The 12,254-nt window shown below is 37.2% G+C and overlaps 1 protein-coding gene across 6 annotated transcripts in view; it reads left to right on the top strand.

Moving 5' to 3' along the window:
* Helz (helicase with zinc finger) overlaps positions 1 to 12,254 on the top strand; it is a 146,815-nt gene that overhangs the window by 73,466 nt on the left and 61,095 nt on the right. For 5 of the 6 annotated variants that reach the window (XM_048366932.1, XM_048366933.1, XM_048366934.1 and 2 more), the window contains 4 exons: positions 514 to 847; positions 3,171 to 3,301; positions 8,608 to 8,787; positions 9,669 to 9,773. In XM_048366932.1, the coding sequence (XP_048222889.1) occupies positions 514 to 847; positions 3,171 to 3,301; positions 8,608 to 8,787; positions 9,669 to 9,773 (750 nt within the window). The remainder of the gene's footprint in view (positions 1 to 513; positions 848 to 3,170; positions 3,302 to 8,607; positions 8,788 to 9,668; positions 9,774 to 12,254) is intronic. The other variant, XM_048366935.1, reaches the window with a different exon arrangement.

Raw genomic sequence — 12,254 nt, forward strand, 5'->3', positions numbered from 1 at the left:
AAGCATCTTACAGACTTTTCCTGCCTGGTCTGGCTTTGAATCGTGATCTTCAGATCTCAATCTCTTAGCTAGGATTAGAGGCATGAGTCACTGGCACCTGTCAAAAGTGCAATTTCACAAGTAGGATCTTTGGGTAAGATCTCTCTGGAAAGCAATTCTTCTAGTGTTACTACAGTATCTTTGCCTCTGGTCCCGGTGATTTTTAGTCTCAGTTGATTTGATGGTTTGTTCAAACAGGTTTTCATATTAATATATTTTATTACAATATTGTGTCATTTTCTATACGTGGATATTTCCAAATGTGCATATTTATTTTTTAACACAGCTATCTTTGTGTCTTTATATAACTTACATGTACTCACTTAAAAGCTTTGTTGTGTCCAACTTGGATCAAAGGCAAAAGTATACAGTTCTTGGTTGAGTAAGGTGGAATTGGTGGAAATGTTTAACTTTTAATGTGTTTATATATGGTTTTGATGTAACTTTCAAACTAGTTTTCTACTTCTGACTCAGGTTCAACCTCAAAGTGCACTTGCAGATTCTAGCAAGCTTCATGCTCACTGGAGTTTCTGGGGGCGCAAAGTATGCTCAGAATGGACAACTTTTTGGTCGTTTCAAGCTTACTGAAACACTTTCTGAAGATACTTTGGCTGGACGACTGGTGATGACCAAAGTCAATGCCGTTTATTTATTACCAGTCCCTAAAGAGAAGTTAGTACAGACCCAGGGAACCAAAGAGAAGGTTTATGAAGCTACTATTGAAGAAAAAACAAAAGAATATATATTTTTAAGGATATCCAGGGAATGCTGTGAAGAACTGAATCTTCGGCCTGACTGTGACATACAGGTAGGTTGGAAGGCTACATCCTCACCATCTTGTCCCCGCTGATAGTCTTCTTCTGGCCCCATCTTCCTTCTATCTTACCCAGAGAGAGTACAGCTTGGCTTTGAATTCTTTTTTTTGTTGGCCAGTCCTGGGCCTTGGACTCAGGGCCTGAGCACTGTCCCCTGGCTTCTTCCCGCTCAAGGCTAGCACTCTGCCACCTGAGCCACAGCGCCCCTTCTGGCCGTTTTCCATATGTGTGGTGCTGGGGAATCGAACCGAGAGCTTCTTGTGTAGGAGGCAAGCACTTGCCACTAGCCCATATTCCCAGCCCAGGCTTTGAATTCGTGTACTGGACAGTTCTCTGCTAACTCACAGAGAAAATTCTTTTTTTTTGGGGGGGGGGCGGTCAGTCGTGGGCCTTGAACTCTTGGCCAGGGCGCTGTCCCTGAGCTCTTCAGCTCAAGGCTAGTGCTAAACCACTTAGGCCTCAACTCCAGTTCTGGTTTTCTGGTGGTTAATTGGAGATGAGAGTCTCAAGGACCTTCCTTCCCAGGCTGGCTTTGAGTTGTGAACCTCAGATCTCAGGTTCCTGAATAGCAAAGATTACAGACAGCCATTGGAGCTTGGTGGAGAAAATTTGTTGTTGTTTTGGTATTGGTGTGTGTATGTGTGTTAGTGTGTGTGTCAGTTTTGGAGCTTGAATTCAGGGCCTGGGCACTGTTGCTGAACTTTTTTTTTTTTTTTTTTTTGCAGTCCTGGGCTTGGATTCAGGGCCTGAACGCTGTCCCTGGCTTCTTTTTGCTCAAGGCTAGCACTCTGCCACTTGAGCCACAGCACCACTTCTGGCCATTTTCTGTATATGTGGTGCTGGGGAATTGAACCCAGGGCCTCATGTATATGAGGCAAGCACTCTTGCCACTAGGCCATATTCCCAGCCCTGTTGCTGAACTTTTTTGCTCAAGGCTGGTGGTGCTCTGCCTCTTGAGCCACCTCTTCACTTTAAGCTTTTTGTTTGCCCGGGGGGGTGTGCTTAAGTTGGAAATAAGTCTCATGGATCATGGGTTGATCCTCAGATCTCAGCCTTCTGAGTAGCTAGGATTACAGGCATGGACTACTGCTACTCAGCTTTGTTGTTCTCTTGAGACAGTCTCACTACTGCACCCAGGATAACCTCAAACTTGTAGTCCTCCTGCCTCAGACTCCTGAGTGCTGGATTGTAGTTGTGTGATACTACACCCTGCTTTGATGCTTCCTAATTTAAGGAACAACTAGAATATTCCTGTTTAATCAAGGTTGAGCTTTCTGATTAAAGTTTTAAGTCTGTGGTGAACAACAATAAAAAACTTAAGACATATGCTAAGAAATCTGTCATCCACAGTTATGTCTGGTTTGTTCTTAATGTCTTACTAGGTCTGTAGGTGACTCTCAAATTCAGTCTACCATATTTAATTGGAAAGTTAACCTTTTTCCTTTACCCTCCTGGGTTTTGTTTTTTGTTGTTGTTGTTTGTTTTGGTTTTGGGTTTTTGTTTTTTACAACTGGGCATTAAACTCAGGGACTTGTACTTGCTAGGTAGTTTAAGACTAGAATTAAGCCTCTGGAGTTGTAAACATAACTTTATTTTCTAATAAGAGTTGCCATTTTTGCCTGGAACTAGACTGTTAGCTTCCTATTTATGCGACCCATGTAGCTGAGATCTCAGATGTGAGCTACTGTGCTCCAGCTTTATTTTTTCTTAAACATAAAACTTTGTGAAAATTATTCACTTATAATAAATTCTTACAGTATTGTAAGGCTGATTATCATTCAATACATGATATTTCATAGATGTTCTATGGATTTTATCAAATTTTATTCTTTATCAGGTAATCTTATCTAATTACTACTTAGCTTACAAGTACCTCAGTTTCCTGGGCCTTGGACTCAGGGCCTGAGCACTGTCCCTGGCTTCTTTTTGCTCAAGGCTAGCACTCTGCCTCTTGAGCCACAGCGCCACTTCTGGCCGTTTTCTGTATACGTGGTGCTGGGGAATCGAACCCAGGGCTTCATGTATACAAGGCAAGCACTCTTGCCACTAGGCCATGTTCCCAGCCCCGTACCTCAGTTTCTTAATGTGTCAAATGATCTTAATGATAGTATTATTCATGTAAAATGCTGGTGTTAAATAAGCAAATACTATGTACATTAATAATTATTAGAATAAATGCACTTCCTAACAATCTCCAAACTTGTCCCCAGCAAACTGTTGTCTCCACAAGGTACTCGGCTATACTACCAGCCAGTGATGTTTGCTTAAGTGCCTTTGAAAAATTCACTTGAAAATGAATTTTCATTTGTGTTTCAGGTTGAACTTCAGTTTCAGTTGAATAGATTACCCCTCTGTGAAATGCATTATGCACTAGACAGGATCAAGGACAATGGTGTTTTGTTTCCAGACATCAATATGACTCCCACCATACCCTGGAGTCCCAACAGGTACTGAAGGGGAAGTCTTAGGAAGAAAGCATGTTTATGTCAAGTTGAATGTCTGTGTCAAGTAACAAGCATACATTTACAAGGAAGATTGTCTGTGTTCCTCGAGACATTTTAGAGATTGAGAGAGAAGAAGAAAACCTAGAATGCAGCATACAAGCTTCATCTGTTTTCTTTGCTTTCCCCCAGAATCTAATGAGTTCTTTTGCTTTTCTCAACAGCTCTCATTTGATAGGATGCTAAACATCCCAGCTTAGGGTTATTGCTGCATAGATGCCAAATGGGAAAATTAGGGCTTTTCTAAAGTGGTTCAAATAGTTCATTTAAAATAGTTTTTGACTGAAGATGATTCTGTGATTTGGCAAAGTGGAGAAAGTATGATAGAAGATACTACTTCAGAAACTGCCCTTGAGTTAATGACTGTGTAAATATGTTTTGCTTGAATTCTGTCTGGCACTTCTTTCCATGCAGTTAAGGAAGATATTTCTGGTTTATCTCAAGAACAGAGAGAGGAATAGGGAGAGGAGAGGAGGTTAGAGAGAGGAGAGGATAGTTATAGGATTGTGTCTTTTCATTCTTTTCACTAGAACTTAACCTATTAGTCTATCTTTTTCAACTCACTCCACCTTCAAAAAAGACACCACAAAAAACAAAATTCAATGACTCATTATCGTACAGTTGGTTACTTGTGTTAGTCTAGCCATCATAGAGTGTGGCCTTGTTCCATGTGGATGGGGGGCCCTAGCATCTTCAGCAATTGGTTTCCCAGTCCACTGTGGGTATTGACAAGGGAAAAAGGAACACAGGGCTACGTGGGACATTTTTAGAGGCCAAGTCTAAAAATGCCACCTGTTCCCTTTAACTGTTCCATTTCTCCTGGTCCTAAAAACAGAACAAAATACAGCATGACTTAACAGCAAAAAGAGCCCTTACTGTTCTCCCCGCCTCCTCCTTTATGTGGTACTGAAGAATCGAACCCAGGGCTTCATGCATGCTAGGCAAGCACTCTACCACTAGGCCACATTCCCAGGCCCCCCCCCCCCCAACCTTTTTTAAACTGATAAAATCCTTCATAGAGTGGTCTACATGTTTCCAGTATCATCTTCTGTTTGCTGTAAGCTCTATTTTCCCTTGTTTACTGTCTTGAAAGTAACCATGATCCCCTACTTAGAAAAATCCAGGGATACCTTTCTTTTTTAGCATCTCCGAATCTATCTTATTCTTTTTTAGCCTTTCTGAATCTATCCTATTCTTTCTATTCTTATGTCCAGTGCTAAATTTCAGGCTGGATTATTTCTGTAGCATTCTTGTTGATTTTGTCCTTCATACAAGTCCTTGTTGTTTGCTCTTAACTCACATATTTTTTCTAGAGTTAGAGTTAGTTAGAACATAAAATAATTATGATCTTTCACTGTTCACGAATATCTGATCAATTGATAATCTGAGATCTTAAATATAAAGCTGTGTTACTTAATGACTGCTTTCCCTCAGTATCTTTTCAGAGTTCTGTCATAGTTTTGCTTTACACTACCTTTCTTCTTCCGTGTTTTTTAGTCTAGCTATATTGCTTTGAAATTTATTTAATATTTCCTATATTTACTTCCCTCATTATTATAGCTTTGTTAATTAATTTTTTATGGTAGTGGGATTTGATCTTGGCCTTTCACTTTGTTATTTTTTATTTTATTTAATTATTTCTTTTTTCATGGTATGGAGGCCTTGTGATTGCAAGGCTGGCACAATATCGCTGAGACATGCCTCTAGCCCTATCAATAATGTTAAATGTATTTATGTCCCATAATCTACAGACTTTTTTTTCCATCTTGTAAAGCTGAAAATATTAGCCCATCACATGACTTTTGGTCTCTTCCTTCCCCAGCCCTGTCTCATATTTATGTGATCTCCAGTTTGAAAGAATCTTTGCTTTGTATTGTCTGTTGAAGAATTCCTTGTCCTTTAATATTTTGTCCAGCTCAAGTGCTTTCCTTTAAGTAGATGACCATGACTATCTATTCTTTCATTATTTCAACAAATGCTTGCGAGTGCTTGGCAGTTTGCACTTTTAAGCACCATCTCTCTCCAGTTTTTATTATTGTTATTATTGATGGAACTGGTATGTGAACTCTAGAACTCAAATTCCCATTCATCTTCTTACAACTTGAGTGACATTTCCAGTCTTAATTTTTCTTTTTGGTCTGGCTTCAAACCTTGACCCTGGAGGATCTCAGCCTCCTGAGTAGTTGGATTACAGGCATGAGCCACTGGTGGGTGCCCCACTCTTCAGGTGATTTTTGCCAATTGTATATATATCTACTTTTCTCTCTAGACTCTGAGCTCTGTAAATAAGACCCCGTCTTACTTATTTTGAATTCCTGTAGGTCTTGCATATTGCTAATATTTGACACATTAAATTAGAATTTCAAGTTTACAGGGAAAAAAAACAGATTTTCAAATATGAGGCTACAGCAGTAAACTGTTTGGTAATTTTACTTGAAATGCTCACTTCTGAGAATTACATATAATCTTCAATCACTACTATACTAATTAAAAAAGTAACAAAATGTTAAGTAGCAGAAAACTTTTAAACTGGAAAAGACTTCACTCCACCGTAGTATATAAACAGTAGTTGGAAGGTTCTAGATCTAGCAATATACTGAGAAACAAGCCATTTAAAAGCTTTTCTGGAATAAAGTACAACATAGATAGGTAAAGGAGGTTGAGAATTTCTTCTTGGGTATGTAGTCTATAAATTATGACAATGCATTAGGGAGAAAAGGACTTTGAATTAATGTGGTTCTGAGAATAAAATAATTTTTAAAGTTTATTTAGAATACATTTGGGAAATCTTGATTTTTTTTTAAATTGTGAAAGTCAAAGATGATTCATGACATATGTAGTATTATAAACTTTTCCCTTATAATTATGGTACAGTAAAGAAACATAATTTGTTTTAATCATTGGCTTTCTTTACAAATTCATTATTCAGCGCTAGAAATTGCAGATAATGGACAGTGATAGTTTCAGATCTCTGGAGCAAGCCTTTACACTGAAATAATTGATAAGCAGACTAGGTACATAAATAAAAGAGACCAGGACATTGCAGAATTACACTTGTAAGTTGTCCTTAATCTCTTAGTTTTGTACTTAACATATGTTATCTTCCGCCTCCCACTCTCTAAGTCATTAGAGTCCTCAGATTTGAAAGATTAGGATGGACTTTTAAGGGTTTGTTTAAAAAAATATCTACTGGGGGCTGGGGATATAGCCTAGTGGCAAGAGCACTTGCCTCGTATACATGAAGCCCTGGGTTCGATTCCCCAGCACCACATATACAGAAAATGGCCAGAAGTGGCGCTGTGGCTCAAGTGGCAGAGTGCTAGCCTTGAGCAAAAGGAAGCCAGGGACAGTGCTCAGGCCCTGAGTCCAAGGCCCAGGACTGGCCAAAAAAAATAAAAATAAAAATAAAAAAAAATCTACTGGTCAAGTAATACCTATTTTTTCTACAATCTTCTGAAGTATTACAGAGTCTAAACAAAAAACAACTAACATTTAACCACAATTTTCCAAACACTTTTATGTGGATATTTTAGTTGATATATAGTTAACCACCTGATGCAAGTATCGTAACCTCCACATTCAGATAAAGGAAGATGAGGGGCAGGTATCAAAGAACGATAGTGATCAGTTGTGAGTACAAGTTGCTGTTTTTTATTGTAATGGGGGACGGAAGTTATTGAGCCTAGAGGTATGTGGCCTGGGGTGGGGCCAGGGCACAGCAGTGCTGTGGAGGCCTGAGATTCCCCTCTGCTCTCTTCCAGTGGAGCATGTGGCTTTTCTTCTTGGTGTTGGTTGTCTCATGGCTGTACCATGCTTTCTCTAGAGTTCTTTTCCATTCACACTTTCCAACCAGCTGAACAAGGAAGGTGGCAGAGCAAGAAGGTTTCTTTCTTCACAATAACAACTCATGAGGCTTTGCTTTTTGTCTTATTGAATATAGAAGCTATTTTGAGAGACTTCTTCCTCCACGCAATTGACTAAGATGTATCTCTAGTAAAAGAGGCTGAGGAATGCTGTATTATGGCTTAGCTAGGCCTAACAGTAGAAGGAGACAGAAGAAAAGGGTGTTGTGAATGGTTTTGGGGTAACCATTCCAAGTGTCTGCCACATTTGTCACGGCTGGAATTAGTGGTCATTTTCTTCATTTCTAGAAGATGGAACATTATTGTTAGGTATGGCAGAATTTGGATGAAGTAAACTGTTATGACTTGCCTTCCAGGACAGCTAGGGCCACTGCATAGATATCATTTTGTCCTTCTTTTATTAATGTTAAAATTTTTTTAAGTCAAGCAAAATAAGTACTGGTAAAGTTTATCTTCCAAGCTATGTTTTAAAATTTTTTTTTTTAGGTTTGAGGTAATCTCTCATAGTAGCATTATGTAATTAAAAATTGAAAATATTAACATGATTTTGTATATAGAACTAGCTTTAGACTAAATAGAATGCAGCCTTATAGAGAGGAGATTTTCATATCTAAACTCCTTTCTCCTATTTTGGGATCATTATTTTGGCATGTTAGAAATTTTCTAAGAACCTCTCTACACACCCTTCTTATTTTGGTTCACATCCTTGTCATTTTTATCATAGTTGTGGCAATATTTAGTATTGTAGATTTGGAAAGGATGCTGTTTATTCTCCACTTCGTTTGATCTGTTTCAGCATCTGCTGCCCATTTAAAAACCAAAACTTAGCCAAATCATCTTAGAAGGGACACTAGCAAGCTAGATCTCAGTCATTTTTACTACTGTGACATGTATATGATTTGTGTGCATGAACATGTTAGAAAATGTGTGGCTTTTAATACTTTATAAAGTTTTTGCAGTTTTCTAAATGAATGCTTTGTAAAAGGTGTCTCCTAAGGGCATACAAGTTTTCCCCCCTTTTTTCTCATTTTAAACCTTTCAATGGATTAATAATTGAAATTCACGTAGTTTTCCTTTTGCATTTTGTTTTTTATACAATTTATCAGCGGCTTTGATGCTTTTATGTGACAGGCAAATGATGTTTTTGAAACATTACTATTACTATTCAGGAAGGGAGCAGTTACTAGACTATTTCTTAGTTGCTTAAATAAGATTAGTTTTTAATTTCCTAAAAAGTGGTTTTAGGATAAGCATCAGTAGTTTTAGGTGCTATTATTTTAGTAGGTTTAATGGCTCAGGAAAATGCAGAATACTTGTGTGTCATGTCAAGTTGTGTTGGTGACTAAGAAGCATACGACTTAAGTAAGTTCACATTTGTATTTTTCACAGACAATGGGATGAACAGTTGGACCCTCGACTAAATGCCAAACAGAAAGAAGCTGTCTTGGCCATTACCACTCCACTTTCCATCCAGCTGCCGCCTGTCCTTATCATTGGACCCTATGGGACAGGCAAAACATTCACGCTGGCTCAGGCCGTCAAGCATATACTGCAGCAGCAGGAGACGAGGTAAGGGGGTGGAAGAGATGCTTGTGTTTGGTAGCAAGGCTCTTAAGTTCATTTAAATATAAAATGAGGGCCAATAAGACAGTTCTCATTCAGCTTAGAAATTAAAGCAAAACGCAAACCCTAAAGTGAATTTCAATCCTCTTAAAACATAATGTTTTAAAAAATTGGCCATGAAAACAATGTTAGTTTTTTTTTTTTTTTCTTGAACTCAGGGCCTGAGCATGCCCATGGCTTCCTTTTGCTCAAGGATACCACTCTACCACTTGAGCCACAGCATCACTTCTGACTTTTTCTGTTTATGTGGTATTGAGGAATTGAACCCAAGCCTTCTACCACTAAGCTACATTCCCAGTCCCTAATGTTAGTTTTTTGTTTTTATTTTTTGCCAGTCCTGGGCCTTGGACTCAGGGCCTGAGCACTGTCTCTGGCTTCTTTTTGCTCAAGGTTAGCACTCTGCCACTTGAGCCACCGCGCCACTTCTGGCCATTTTCTATATATGTGGTGCTGGGGAATTGAACTCAGAGCTTCATGTATACGAGGCAAGCACTCTTGCCACTAGGCCGTATTCCCAGCCCCCCAATGTTAGTTTTTTAAAGAGCTATAAACCTTCAGTTTTCTGAGGAATTGTGATATATGTTAGAGCCCAATGAGCTGGTTAAAAACTACATTATTATATATAGGTTTAACCATAGTTTGGGGGACTTCCTTTTAGACTACCGTACTAGAAATTCCTAAAGTTGTCATTGAGTAATGTTAGAGACTGATGGGTAGGTTAAGGGAAAGGGATATTGGACTAGTAAGATGGCCACTCCTTTTTTGTATTATACTGCTTGAGTAGTTTTGTGTTTTATCATTCTTTTTATTTGCACCATTTATTTCAGCAGGATTCTCATTTGCACCCATTCTAATAGTGCTGCTGATCTCTACATAAAGGATTATTTACATCCATATGTAGAAGCAGGCAATCCCCAGGCAAGACCTCTCAGGTATTTTTTTAAGGCTTATTACGTATCTTTATCATACTTTGTTATTCTTAAGAAAAGGTGTCTGTAAAGATTTTAGTAGCTTTGGAAATACCCAGATCTTTAATTCTGTATTGTCATTTGGAGGTTATATCTTCTGGAAAAAAAAACACATTTAAAATGAAGGTAAAATGTAAACACTTAGACTGCTAATTTCTTGAACATTAAATATATAGAAAGACATCCTTTTTTTAAGTTTCATATGTAAAAATGTTACACCCTGAATAATAGATTTTGATATATACCTCTAAAAGCAAGTATGATGAAATAATATAAATATTATTAATTGAAATTGAATTTAATTTAGTTGAAATTCTAGCATATTTTACATGGCTGAGTGGTCATGTAGTGATGGTTTATTTATGGAAATAAAATTTTGTTTAATCATGGTGATTTCATGAAAGCTACATATTAGAGGCACATGAAATACTAAAATGATTTCTGCAATATAATGTCATTAACTGTAATTCACAACTTTTTGCTAGAAAAATCTAGTGAGATCCTCTGAATATGTACCTTGAGGACTCTGGGAGAACAAAAATCCTTTTCTTCAGAAAACAATAAAGAATCATGAAGTATTTCTTACAAAGCTACCATTTGCTTTCATTGTTATATGAATTAATGTTTAGTTTTGCCATTTTACCAACTAATATGTCATGGCCTAGGTTCTTCAAATTACTGTTAAAATTAATTTCTAACCACACTTTGACTCATAATTCACTAACTTTTTGTTTCTAGTTGAGCCTAGGCATGGAAAATTGAAATTAGGCAATATAACACTTTAAGTACCATAACCAAAACCATTCAAATGGTTTTAGAATTGAATTGAAAAAGAGAGATAAGACCGGTTTGGCCTTCTCACATAGGTTCTTTTGCTGCATTTTGTTTTTACTCTAGAAAACAAAGCAGAGATCATTGTCTTAAGTAGAATACAGTTGTATTTAATAAGAAAATATCAAATGAATATACTAGCTGTAAGTTAAAATGTCACATTTATTGAAGGATTATTTTACCAATCACTAGTTTGGTTTAGAGTCTTATCTATTGTAGATTAGGAGTAAAAGTTGAGAATCTGCTTTTTGTGTCAGAAATGTTCTTTCTTTAATGTAGGGAAATCGTTAATTTGTTGTATTGGTAGAACTTGGGTCTATGTGTGTTGTAAAAAATGTGCCAGTCTCAGTTATCTTGGTATGGTGGGTTTAGAACAGTGGAATAGAGCACTTTCAAATCTTGGTTGACTTAGCATAGGCCATTTCACACTTGAGGTAATTAGAACTGTTATTGCTGACCACTAAAATCTATTGTTACACTAAGTAATATTGACCTTGTTCCATGTAAAATTACTGTTTATAAGCTATAATCTAACAGGCAATGAGTGCATCTAAACATGTAGGATAACAAGTTATGTTCCAGTGCATTTTAAGTGTTATTAGTAGCCCACATATGGAACTAGCCTGCTAGCTGATCTTCCTATTCCTTAAGTTGCACAGCTGACTCAGCGCAAAATGGAAAAATATTCAAATCTAAGTTTCATGTTATTTCATTTAATAAATGGAGTAAAACTAGGAAGAACATCTGACTTCCCCAAATGTTTTCTTTACATTTTCACAGTATTTTTTGCTGTTCAGAAAAAGCATTAAATTTGCAACTATATTTCCCAAGAGAATTAATGCATTGAATTCTTAGGATTTATTAGCATGATATATGATCATATTGACTCAGATTAGTATATAAAGTATAATTTTCCTCATGATGAACAATGAATGTAAAATGTTTGGGAGATGGAGTAGAAAAATTAAAATGACAAGCTGCTCTGGGGAGATCAACTTTATAGTGGAATTGTGGTAGGATGCCAAGGAAGGAACACAAGAGGGCACCAAGAGCCTACGTGTGACCATGGTGTCTTTAGGGAGTGAGGCTGATGAGGGATTTACTGTCTCCTCTGTACTGTGCAGTCTAGATGATGCCTTGGAAAGTATGATAGTGACACATTTAGGATTCAAATTATGAAATCCTGTTCATTGGCAGGAAGAGCTAAGTGTATGTTAAAATATTTGGAGATGAAGATTTTAGATTGTCCTTGGTTTCATTTTTAACTTGAATTATAATGAGACTTTAAAGGCAATATAAAGGAATGTAGTTTCTTTCTATCCATAGATCTGGGGATCAGCATCTATTTTGGCAAAGTAATAACTCTGGGAAATCTGTCTTTTGAAAAAAAGTGCATTTACTGCTTTCTAGGCACATTGAAGGCATTTAAAAAAATTTTAGATAGCTTTTTAAATAGGTATTCTTGTTAGATCAGATCTTTCTGATTCTTAGTATTCAAACTATCCATTTAATTGCTTATTTGTTGCATATGAATTTAATACATGAATAAGGTTGCAATGTACTAAAATTTTGTCACTAGGCTCTCGCCTGTTTTAAGAATTTCTTTCTTACTTA

Source organism: Perognathus longimembris, chromosome 17, assembly GCF_023159225.1.
Source record: "Perognathus longimembris pacificus isolate PPM17 chromosome 17, ASM2315922v1, whole genome shotgun sequence".
Lineage (NCBI taxonomy): Eukaryota > Metazoa > Chordata > Mammalia > Rodentia > Heteromyidae > Perognathus > Perognathus longimembris.